The sequence below is a fragment of the Bos indicus genome, chromosome 4 (assembly GCF_029378745.1).
Source record: "Bos indicus isolate NIAB-ARS_2022 breed Sahiwal x Tharparkar chromosome 4, NIAB-ARS_B.indTharparkar_mat_pri_1.0, whole genome shotgun sequence".
In the NCBI taxonomy this organism is placed as follows: Eukaryota; Metazoa; Chordata; class Mammalia; order Artiodactyla; family Bovidae; genus Bos; species Bos indicus.
In genome coordinates, this window is record NC_091763.1 from 94,800,847 (window position 1) to 94,813,946 (window position 13,100).

General features: G+C 39.1%; 1 protein-coding gene across 3 annotated transcripts in view; it reads right to left on the minus strand.

Moving 5' to 3' along the window:
* Nucleotides 1-12,977, minus strand: part of COPG2 (COPI coat complex subunit gamma 2) — a 200,016-nt gene extending 187,039 nt beyond the window's left edge. Inside the window, exons 1-5 of one of the 3 annotated variants that reach the window (XM_019959092.2) lie at nucleotides 12,832-12,937; nucleotides 12,225-12,312; nucleotides 11,593-11,645; nucleotides 10,943-11,023; nucleotides 7,812-7,883 (exon numbers count right to left, since the gene is read on the minus strand). In XM_019959092.2, coding sequence (XP_019814651.1) covers nucleotides 7,812-7,838 — 27 coding nt within the window. In that variant the 5' untranslated portion in view covers nucleotides 7,839-7,883; nucleotides 10,943-11,023; nucleotides 11,593-11,645; nucleotides 12,225-12,312; nucleotides 12,832-12,937. Of the gene's footprint in view, nucleotides 1-7,811; nucleotides 7,884-10,942; nucleotides 11,024-11,592; nucleotides 11,646-12,224; nucleotides 12,313-12,831 lie in introns of all 3 variants that reach the window. The other 2 variants (XM_019959091.2, XM_070788173.1) reach the window with 2 other exon arrangements.
* Nucleotides 12,978-13,100: the final 123 nt, after the last annotated feature.

Sequence of the window (13,100 nt, forward strand, 5' to 3'; positions counted from 1 at the left end):
ATCCAAGGTAATGAGACTACAAGATACATAATTTCATTCATTTGGAATTTGTTTTGTCTTATTTTATGGCTCAGTGTACAGTCAATTTCTGTAAATGTTCTTTATGTTATTCATTTACATTTAATGCAATAATGATATATTTGGGTCTACATCTATCATCTTATTATATACTTTCTGTTTGTTCTGCTTTACCTATTACAATATCAAAGTGAAAAAAGAAGTATCAACAGATTCTACAAACCCTTAAAAGAATAAGAAAACATTAAGAACATTTTTAGCCAGTGAAGTTCAACAATGTAAACAAAATGGAGAAATTCCTTGAAAGACACAAACTACCAGAGACCACTCAAGAAGACAAACAATCTGAATAATACCATCTGTCTCCTTGTAAAATTATTATCAAAAACCTTACCACAGTGCAGATGCTTTCAATAGTCAATTCCAACAAACATTTCAGGAAAAGTTAATGATGATTCTACAGGACTTCCCTGGTGGTCCAGCCAGTGTTTAGGAGTCCGCCCGCCAACGCAGAGGATGCGGGTTCAGTCTCTGGTCTGGGAGGATTCCACATGCCTTGGGACAACTAAGTCCGTGAGCCACAACTACTGAACCTGAGCACTGCGACTACTGAAGCGTCTTCACCTAGAGCCTGTGCTCTGCAACAAGAGAAGCCACTGCGATGAGAAGCCTGTGTGCTGCAACGAGGAGTAATCCTCGCTTACCACAACTAGAGAAAGCCTGAGCACAGAATGAAGACCCAGCACAACCAAAAATAAATATATATATATAAAAGAATAATAATGATTCTACAAAACTCTGCAAGACAAGAGAAGAAGAAGTAATACTTATCAATTCATTTTATGAAGCCAGCATTACCCAAATACAAAATCCAAACAAAAACATAAGAAAAAATTACAGATAAATATTATTTCATGACCACATACTCAAAATTAATTCCAAATTTTGAGTTTTAACAGAAATCAAAGATTTTACATTTTCCAGGAAAACAAATAAATGCATCTTACCATATTAATAAACTAAAAAAGAAAGACCATAATAATTCAATAGATACAGAAAAAACATTTGACAAAATTCAACACCCATCTACAAAAAAACAAAAAAAACCCTCCTAGCAAACTAAGAAGAGAAAACGACTTCCTCAACCTGATAAAGGTCACCTATGAAAGTTTAGGGGCCTTCTAGGGGGTGCAGTGGTAAAGAACCTGCTGCCAAAGCAGGAGATGCAGGAGATGTGGGTTTGATCCCCTGGTTTGGGAAGGTCTCTTGGAGTAGGAAATGAAAACCTGCTCCAGTGTTCTTGCCTGGAAAATTCCATGGACAGAGGAGCCTGGTGGGTTACAGTCCATGGGGTCGCAAAGAATCAGACAAGACTGAGCAACTAAGCACACACACACATGAAAAGCTAGGAGCTAGCATCACATTTAATGCTGAAAGATGAAATGCCTTCCCTCTAAGATCAGGAACAAAACAAGGATATCTTCTACCACCACTTCCATTTCACACTGTATCATAGTGCAAGAAGACATTAAGGGAAGAAAAACAAAAATCATTCAGACTGAAAAAAGTAAATCCTAAGGAATCTCCCAAAATACTGCTAGAAGTAATAAATTTAACAAAATCACAGGAAACAGATCAATATACAAAAATCTATTTAATTTCTATAGAGTACCTAAAACAATACAAATGCAATAGTATAAAAACATTAACTACTTCGGGGATAAATTTCACAAAATATGTTTAAGACTTATGTGCTAAAAGCTATAATCCTGCTGACAGAAATTAGAGGCTTGTATAAAGGGAAATACATACCATGGCTATGGAATAGAAAACTCAATAATATAATGTGAATTTTCCTCAAACTGATCTTTTTGTAAAATTCTATTGAAATAGTTTAGCAAAGTGATCTTTAGAGTCAATGCAATCACCATCAACATTCTAGCAGGCCTTTTTTTTTTTTAAACAGAAGTAGATAAGCTGATTTTGGTGACTCAGACGGTAAAGAGTCTGCCTGCAATGCAAGAGACCCAGATTCGACCCCTGAGTCAGGAAGAACCCCTGGAGAAGGAAATGGCTACCCACTCCTGTATTCTTGCCTGGAAAAATCCCATGGACAGAGGAGGCTAGCAGGCTACCATCCATGGGGTCACAAAAAGTTGGACATGACTGAGCGGCTTTCACATACATATACAAAGCTGATTTAAAATGAATATAGAATGCAAAGAACTTACAAGAGCCAAAACAATTCTTTAAAAGAAACTGACTGATGGCCAAGAGGCATATGAAAAGTTACTCAACAGCATTAATTACTAGAGAAATGCAAATCAAAACTACAATGAGGTATCACCTCACATCAATCAGAATGGCCATCATCAAAAAACCTACAAACAATAAATGCTGGAGAAAGTGAAAGTGAAGTCGTGGGACCCCATGGACTGTAGCCTACCAGGCTCCTCTGTCCATGGGATTCTCCAGGCAAGAATACTGAAGCGAGTTGCCATTTCCTTCTCCAGGGGATCCTCCTGCATTGCAGGCAGACGCTTTACCCTCTGAGCCACCAGGGAAGCCCCAAAATACTGAAGAGGATATGGATCAAAGGGAACCTTCTTGCACTGTTGGTGGGAATGTAAATTTATATAGCCACTGTGGACAACAGTATACAGATTCCTTTAAAAACTAAAAATCAGATCAGATCAGTCGCTCAGTCGTGTCTACCATATGACCCAGCAATCCCACTACTGGACATACACCCTAAGAAAACCATAACTGAAAAAGACACATATCCCAATGTTCACAGCTAGGATATGGAAGCAACCTAGATGTCCATCAACAGATGAATGGATAAGGAAGATGTGGTGTATACACACAGACACACACAGACACACACACAGACACACACACACACAGACACACACACACACACACACACACCCCAATGGAATACTACTCAGTCGTAAAAAAGAATGAATTTGAGATCTGAGTAAGTCCCAGTGAGATGAATGAACCCAGAACCTGTTTATACAGAGTGAAGTAAGTCAGAAAAACAAATAACATATATTAATGCATATAATGCTTATAATGCATTAATGCTTTTGAACTGTAGCGTTAAAGAAGATTCTTGAGAGTCCCTTGGACTGCAAGGAGATCCAACCAGTCTATCCTAGAGGAGATCAGTCCTGGGTGTTCACTGGAATGAATTAATGCTTTTGAATTGTGGTGTTGGAGAAGATTCTTGAGAGTCCCTTGGACTGCAAAGAGATCCAACCAGTCCATCTTAAAGGAGATCAGTCCTGGGTGTTCACTGGAAGGACTGACATTGAAGCTGAAACTCCAATACTTTGGCCACCTGATGTGAAGAGCTGACTCACTGGAAAGGACCCTGATGCTGGGAAAGATTGAGGGCAGGAGGGGAAGGGGACGACAGAAGATAAGATGGTTGGATGACATCACTGACTCAATGGACATGGGTCTGGGTGGACTCCAGGAGTTGTTGATGGACAGGGAGGCCTGGCGTGCTGCAGTTCATGGGGTTGCAAAGAGTCGGACATGACTGAGCGACTAAACTGACTGAACTAAATGCATATAGATGGAATATAGAAAAATGGTATCAATGAACCTATTTGCAGAGAAGGAACGGAGACACAGATGTAGGAAAGCAGCTTGTGGACACAGTGGGGGAGGGGAAGGTGGGACAAATGGAGAAAGTAGCACAGATATATACACATCACATGCGTAAAATAGATAGCTGGTAAGAAGCTGCTCTATAACACACGGAGTCCAGCCAAGCATTCTGTGGCGATCTAGAGGGGTAAAATGGAAGGAGGGGAGGGAGGCTCAAGAGGGAGGTGATATATATGTAAATTATAGCTCATCTGCACTGTTGTATGGCAGAAACCATCACAACATCATAAAGCAATTTTCCTCCAATTAAAAAAAAAAAAAAATTTAAGTTAAAAAATTTTGAAAAAGAAAAAAATAATAAAATAGGAAAACATGCACTACCTGATTTAAGACGAACTATAAAGCTACAGTAGGACTTCCCTGGTGGCTCAGCGGATTAGAATCTGCCTGCCAAAGCAGGGCACACAGGTTTGATCCCTGGTCCAGGAAGATTCCACATGCCTCGGAGAAACTAAGCTCATGAGCCACAACTACTGAAGCCCATGCTCTAGAGCCCAAGAGCCACAACTACTGAGCCCACATGCCACAACTACCGAAGCTGTGCACTCTAGGGTCCACGAGCCACCACTACTGAAGCCGCGTGTCCTAGAGCTGTATTCCACAAGAGGAAGCCACCGCAATAAGAAGTCCGTGCACCACAATGAAGAGCAGCCTCCGCCTGCCACAACTAGAGAAAGTTCACACAAAGCAATAAAGACCCAGTGCAGCCAAAAATAAATAAATAAATAAAATTATTTTTTTTAAAAAGTTACAGTAACAGTGTGATTCTGGAATAAGAATAGACATATAGAAAAAAGAAAAAAAAGGAATATGCCAGTGTAACATAATCATTATTATTCTTCCTCATCCTTCTCCCTCCATATTGATAAGCAATTATTCCAGTAGAATTTGTTGAGAAAAAGAGAGGAGGAGGAAATGGAGGAAGGGGTGAAGGAAGAGGAAGGAGATGAAAAGAAATTCAACCCTCACTTCGTATCATGTGCAAAAATTAACTTACAATGATCAAACAGCAATTTTAAGACACAAAAACTACATAATACCTAAGAAAAAAGCATAGCAGAAAATCTCTGTGACTTTGACTTAGACAAAGATTTCTACAATACACAGGAAGAAGAAAAACCTGATAAATTGGACTTCACCAAAATTTAAAACTTCTGTTCTTTTAAAGATTACGAAAATGAAAAATAAGATATAGGCTGGGAGAAAATATTTGGAAAACATATGATAAAGGACTTGTATCCAGAATACAGAAAGACCTTTCAAAATTCAGTAGAAGGAAAATATACAACCAAATTATTAAAAATGGGCAAAAAATATGATCAGATCCTTCATCATAGAAGATATATGAAAGTCAAAGTGAAGTTGCTCAGTCGTGTCCGACTCTTTGTGACCCCCATGGACTGTAGCCTGCCAGGCTCCTCTGTCTACGTGATTTTCTGGGCAAGAATACTGGAGTGGGTAGCCAACCACCCCCTTCTCCAGGGGATCTTCCCCACCCAAGGATCAAACACCCATCTACTGCATTGCAGGCAGATTCTTTACTATCTGAGCCACCAGGGAAGCCTCTACACCTACCATATGACCCAGTAATTCCACTCCCAGGTATTTACCCAAGAGAAATAAAAACTATATTTAAAAACTTATACATGAATGTTTATAGCAATATTATTCCTAGCCATCAAAAAATGGTGACAAACCAAATATTCTATAGCTGGTGAAAAAATAAACAAACTGAGGTACATCTATACAACAAATATCCACAATGGAATAAAAAGGAATCAACAAACAAAAACATGGACAAATCTTAAATGAGTTATGCTAAGTGCCTGAAAAGGAGACTCAAAAAGCTTCATACGTATGATGAAGTATGATATTCAAAGTATAATATCATTCTTATGACTTCCTGGAAAGCAAAACTATAAGGAAAGAAAAGAGATTACTGGTTTCCTAGGCCTGAGGATGGTAGGAATAAATCATATAAAAGAAAACCTTTTGGAGTGATGGAAATATTCTAAATCTTGATTAATACTACTGTATAAATTTGTCAAAACTCATAAAACTATACCTTAAAAAGGGTGGATTTTACTATTTGTAAAGTATATTTTTAAAAAATACACTAGTGAGTAAATGAGAAGTCAAGCCACAGGCTGGGAGGAAATATTTACAAAATACCTATCTGATGAAGGTCTTGTATTCAGAAAATACAAAGAGCACCTACAACTCAATAAGCAGAAGATAAACAACCTGATTTAAAGAAAAAAAAAAAAAAACAGGTAAAAGATGTAAACAGAAGATGGCAAATCAGCATGTATTTTGCTTAATACATGATTAACATATTCATTATTCAGGAAATGCAAACCCAAGAATGCCACTTCTAGATATTAACCAAAGAAAATGAAAACATATTAATAGGTCCACACAAAGACTTGTACTTGAGTAGTTTTAGCAGCTTTGTTTATATTTATAAACTAGAAATAAGCCAAATATCCATTAACTTGTTAATGGATAAATAAATTAAGATTTCCTACCTCCATACAATGGAATACTACTCAGCAATAAAAATGAATAAACTACTAATACACACAAGAACTTGGATCAATCTCAAAAGCCATAAGTAAAAGAAACAAGACAGAAAAGTCATAAAAGACTATATACTCTATGCTTAAATTTAAATAAAATTCTTTCTGATTTGATAAAAGGCATTACTGATTCTGTCTCCAGTGATAAAGAGGACCCTAGCTGTCCTTGGCATGCAGTGGCAAAACACTTAAATCATCAATGCAGACAAGTATGATCAAGGACCTCCAGAAGACAAAGCTCTGGGTCATCAACTAGCTGCCACCACAGAAGACTGCTGTAAAAATGAGCTGGATAGTGGGCTAGTTCCTTCTAAGTACACTGGTGAACTTGGTAAAGAAAATGCTAAGCTCAGAACATTAAAATCACCCTAGACCATAGACATAGCCTAAGGTCTACGTCAGGGACTAGAAAACGTCCATAATGCCTTATCAGAAAGCCTCATGTCATGTGGGCACAGGCCTGAGATTTCTAAAAAGCATATCCTGCAGGTGACTGAATAACAATGCAAATTCAATTCACCTTCTGTGGGACATTTTATGTTAAAGTTAGCATCCTAACTGAGAAAGAAGGAGAGGGGCCCTGAAAACTGGAATGGGGACACACGGGCGGATTCTGATGAATCTGACCACCCTGAACCTCTAAATTCCTCCAGGCTTCCATGGCAAGTGAAAGCAGTCCTCCATACTCTGTCTGAGGAAATCAGACTCCTTTGCCTGAAGAATGTACAGCGACTTCCCCTGAGACACTTGCCTTAAAAGGGACTGCTGATGTTCCTGAGGACCTAATCCCCAAGCTGCTCATTATCTACACACATAACCAGACTCAAATCCCATGAAGTCCTAGACACAAATGTGGCTTGTGTTGATATGCAAAACATACCAAAAGGACTGCACAGTTTGACCAATCTATGTTAACAAGAAACAGAAATACAGATCCCATAATCCCCTTCTCTGGATGGGTTTGAGTCAGAGCTGGGCAAAAAGGAAATATGTGCTGCAATGGAGGATGGAAATGAAGCACAGCTGTTAGGCCTGAAAGTTAGGGTGGTCGAAAGGAATGAGAGACAGACGCAGCGGTGCTGGCAGCCTGTCTGTCCTCGCTCTTCTTTTCCCTACTCCTCATCCTCTTCCCCACTCTGCATCTAACTCTTCCCAACTGCCAACAGAAACCCCAGGCCCACCAGAAACTTGACTGAGAATTTAAGAGATGAGATAGCTATGTCCACTGATTTCTATACCAGTCCATCTGTGCAGTGTCATGCAAGAGGCTGGATATTAGCAGTTTTCATGACTGCATGGCAGATCTGTGAGTGAGCAGCTTTAAACAATATACTTTCATTCTTTCATTTTCTTGTGTTCTTTAATAAGCATTTATAAGTTTTAGGAAGATAAACAATTTTTAAATAGTTTTAAACATTTCAAGCAACCTTCCCTCATTTGGACCACTCTAAGTTCCCCCAAGGAAAACAAATAAAAAGAGCATTTTTAGCCTAAAAGAATTCTTTTCTTAAAAAAAAAAAAAAAAAGACTTACATCATTAGACTGAAACAGTCGAGTCATTGCAAAGAAGGCTTCTGTGGCTTCCGTAGTTCCAAAGTGTTCACCCTAAGTAATTTAAAGTAAATTTAAATTAAAACAATTTCTTAAACAAACAAACAAAAAGGATTTTTCCCATTATTTCTGCAAAGATCTTTTAGAACCCAGAAAAAAAATTCTCTTTATAAACACTGTGCCTCTTTGTTATTATTCTGACTTTTAATTTATAAACCCACATGGCCATTTATCCATTCCTTATTTAAAATAATTTGTTATCATATACTATGCTATAAAAGTTCTAGAACAGTGGTCTCTAACCTTTTAGCAGGAACTGTTTTAGATTCTCTGAACAACTGAGATTTACAAGAGATAGAAAATGAAGTTGAGTTCTTAATCAGAACAAGATGTTATTGTTACACAGCCTAAGAACAGATATCATACCTCCTACATTTTCTATAATCCAATGTCCAGTGCAAAGCCTGACCTATCATAGGAGCATAATAAATATTAAACTGTAATGAACTATAGGAATCACAGAAAACATGGTAAGAAGGGACCAACCAAAAGGGCAGGAATCAGATTATACAAAAAGGCTTATAGGGCTACTAATACAAAAGGCTTGTAGGGCTGCCAATACATCTCAAGATACTGGCTCAAGCCCCTAAAAACATTCTTTGGATCAGAACTTTAATGCGTTTAATAGATCATCTGAGGATCTTTCCAAAATACAGATTTTGATTCACTGACTCTGGTGTGAAACCTAAAATTTTCCATTTCAAATTAGCTCCCAGTGATGTGAATGCTACTGGATCTGAGAACCACATACTTTTCAGTAGTCAGGTGTTAGATAACATATATTATTAATAGTCAAGACACTGCAGACCACAGACCACCTGAGACATTACCATTTCAATATTTAATTTCTTCATTAAAAGCAATCGTATATAATATGTTTGGCTCCATTATTTTTCAGGGCTTCAGCTTTCACAAAAAATACAACTAGTCTTCAATCTATTTGTCATAGGTGTAAGAATAAACCCAAATTTTGATGAAAAACTTTGAAAGTTTAGGATGAAAGACACCTTAAGTCGCTACTTTCTGACTTGAAACAAAAATATATGGATGTGTCAACTCTGGCAGAAATTTAAAAGTAATTCTCCATAACGAACTACCATGACTTAGGCAAAAGATAAGGTTAAGGTTACGAAATCTGTTCACCTAGTTGTCAGTGTTTATCAGACTATGTGGGTAACTTCCTCATCAAGATAGTTATGTTTCAACATGAGTTGCCCATCAAAGCAGTATTGGTCAACATAAAAATATATGCTACTCCAGGCCAACTTTACTCAAAGCTATGCTTGCTGACTGGAGTTAGCCAACTTGGACACAATGTGTACCATGAAAAGTTAAATCAAACTGACTTTGCCTTAAATGTTTCCAATAATACCACAAGAGGATATATGTTTGCGAATAGATACATGTTATTTAAAAGCATGGACTTGTTGTTCAGCCTTCATTTGCAAACCACAAAACTTTATCTCTGTGGATGAAGTCATGGGTCATGAAACATAGTCAAGTAAAAATATTCTCACGGAATTCAAGTTGGAAACCACAGTGTTCTTTGCACCATATGTAAACCACCTGAGGTACATATAGGTGTGTGTATGTGTGCATGTACACATGTGTGTGTATATGAATCTAACAAACAAAATCACATTTTCTAAGGTCCTAGACATTTCATGAGATTTTTTAGTCTGAAGCAATAAAAAGCAAAAACAAAAACAAACAACAAAAAACACACACACAAGAAAAAAAAGAAGTAGTAGTAGGATCTATGTTTCATGAGGGCAAATATTTTTGTTGGTTTTGTCTGCTATATCCCCTGTGCACAGGACACAGCAGGTACGTAATAAATATATATGCTGAATGACTGAATGAATACTATTCCTGAAAGCTATGTGTCCAGGACTATTTTCGGTGCTTCACATTTACTGTATCATTTAATCATTACCCTTGTCTAAAACAGCTTTATCATAATCCCCGTTTCGAGAAAGACATAAAGCACAAAACAGTTAAGCCCAGAACAATACTAAGAAAATCATAAATAAATACAGGCATACCTTGCAAATACTGTAGGTTCAGTTCCAGACCATGGCAATAAAATAAATATTACAACAAAGCACATCACAGGAATTTTTTGGTTTCCCAGTGCATATAAATGTTACACTATCTATACATATAAATTTATACATTTATACATATAAATGTTGCATATAAATGTTTACACTACATTGTAGTCTATTTTGTGCAATAGCATTATGTCTAAATAAAGACAATGTACAAACCTTAACTTAAAAATACTTTATTGCTAAAAAATGCTAACCATCACTTAACAATACAGGGTTGCCACAAACATTCAATTTGTAAAAAAAAAAAAAAAAAAAGGCAATAAAGTGAAGTACAATAAAACAATATTCCTGCTTATATTCCTTAATTTGAATATTAAAATGAAAGCTTTAAAACATTAATATACCCTCACAAAACGATAAAATACCTATCTAGATTTTTGACTTCCCTCGTGGCTCAGATGGTAAAAGCATCTGCCTACAATGTGGGAGACCTGGGTTTGATCCCTGGGTTGGGAAGATCCCCTGGAGAAGGAAATGGCAGCCCACTCCAGTATTGTTGCCTGGAAAATCCCAAGGACAGAGGAGCCTGGCAGGCTGCAGTCCATGGGGTCGCAAAGAGTCAGACACGACTGAGCGACTTCACTTTCACTTTCTTTCAGAATTTGTCTAAGCTTTTTTAAAATATTTTTGGAGGGACATAAAGACCTCTGAACATACCTAAACATGTTTGAATATTAACTAATACTTGTTAAATTCAAATCAATGTTGAGATTCTACTGTGTGCTTAGTTGACTTGGTACCTCATGAATAAGAAAGAAGTATATGTCATACTCCTTGTCCACAAGAAATTTTACATATTACTACATTTATCAAACACTGCAAATTCTAAAATTAAGTGAATTATTAAAAAATTAATAATTACTTTCTAGAAAAAACTTCACTGCACATTATGTATTTCTATTCTAAGACACATATCTGAGGAAAATCACAGTAATTTACCTGGTTCAGTAAGTAAAGAATCTTTGTAAGAATATGCAAACATCTTCTTGGATTGATGGGTGTTTCATTGAATATACGAGCCTGTGGAAAAAAAAAACACTGCTATATATATTTTCTATCACAGATTATAGACAATCAGCTTGAATAAAATGAAGACTATTTTATATATGTTTTTAGGACTATTACATATTTTAATCATAGTATCCAAATAATGTAGCTTATAGTTTTCAATATATTATGGTATATGATAAATTATTAGATGTGACCCTGATTTTCCATTCTGTACTCACTCCCTTAGGTCTCCCACTTCAACTTGTGGACTTTATCTAAGAATCTCAATATTTACTTACATCATTTGTATACAATGAGCTTAGTATCTATAACTTCCTTCAAAAACCTTGCACTAAACACCTCCTACCTTATTTTACTTAAAATTCTCAACATGTGACACAGTCTACAAATGTATGCATTTCTATAAACCCTCGACTTTCCTATGACAAGTAACCCCTCTTTTTTTTCCCTCCAGTATATATATTCTCTGAACTCAGTTACACTCCTTAATTCTTATTTTGGATCATAGAATTCCAGGTGCTGTCCCCATTCTAAAATGGAACAGTAAAGAAAAAACACTTTATACTTCCAAGCCATACCTCTTGTAAGACAGCACTCTTCTCCAGATGCCGAAAAGGATTGGAGCCACTACCTATATTATGGGGGAAAAAATGTCTTTAATAGCTGGCATACACAGATGTATTTACTTTCTATAGAAGGGTTTTAAATGCTTGAGAAATCTCACCTAAGTGAGATGTGCACTTGGATATTACAGTGATAATCATTACTAATATGCATACAAATTGATTAAAATCTTTTTGACTCTGACACTAGCTGTCTGCTATCCTGTAAGATCCTGTACTTCTCTTTTACAGAAATTCTACCTGAAATGAGTGTCTTCTTGGCCTGCCTTCTTTTTATATGAATGTTACAAATACCTGCCATGTCCACACAATTAAGATTTAGACAGTGGTAAGGCCCTTTGGATTTCCCTACAGGAAAGCACTATTTTATGTATTTCTAACATTTTGCTGGGAGGCAGAATTTATCAGAGAATTAGACAGGCTTCAAGCTTTGAAGGGGCCATAGAGGTTTACTAACCCAACCCTCGACCACGCTTTGTGAGAGCAGCTATCAATCACTGAGACTTTTTTTTTTTTTTTTTTTGAGGGGACTTGGCTATCTGCCTCATTTACTCTGGACCAAAGATGGGTATCAGGATGCAACTCACTTTTGGATGCTTGAGTATTAAATGAGCTAGGTACCACGGAACAGCCTTGCCCCCAGGGAAGCGGACAGCGCAGAGGTCCCCAGGGAGACTGTAAGGTACAAGCACCACAAAGTTCATACACACACACACAGTCCGGTCGACCCCAGACCCACTCCGGGCCGCACACTACCAGTACCCCGCCCCCACCCCACCCCCCATCCAACCCCCTCCTCTAGCAAGCGCACACTCCCTCCCTCCGCCACCTGCCGTGGGCCCGCCTCTTTGGTGGGCAAGCCCACCCCAGGCGAACCCGCGGAGGAGAAGGCGGCTCCGAGGAGCGGCGGCGCCTGAGGAGGGGGGCTGGGGGCGGGGTCGCTGAGCAGCCTGAGGTAGTGCGCGGGCGGCCGAGCGCTAGCGCGCCGACCTGAAGGGAGGCTCCGGAGCCCGGGGGGAGGGGCTAGGGGCAGGCCCCCGGCTGAAGCGGAGCGGGGTCGGAGGAGGGGCCGGGCTCCAACTCCAGCCCCCTGGCACACCGGCGCCCACGCCCCCAGGTCCGCAGTCCCCGTGAGCAGGTGGCGGCGGGGCGGGAGAAGGGGAAGGGGCCCTCGCGGCTGAGCCCCGGGCGTACCAGACTCCTCGTCCTTCTTGTCGAATTTTTTAATCATCTTGGACGACTTCCCAGCGCCCAGACCCACCGCAACCGTCCCAGGCGCCGCAGCCGGCAAGCGGAAGAGGCTGCAGGAAGGCCGGCCCGGTGCTCTGGCGCCGGTTGGGCCGCGGTCCCGTCACTCGGAAAGAAGGCCCGCCCTCCCAGCCCGGCGCTGGCCGCTCTCACCGCCCCCTCGGGGGCGTGGCCACGCCCTCTCCTCCTTCCCAAGCCGGGCGGAGGCGGGGCCA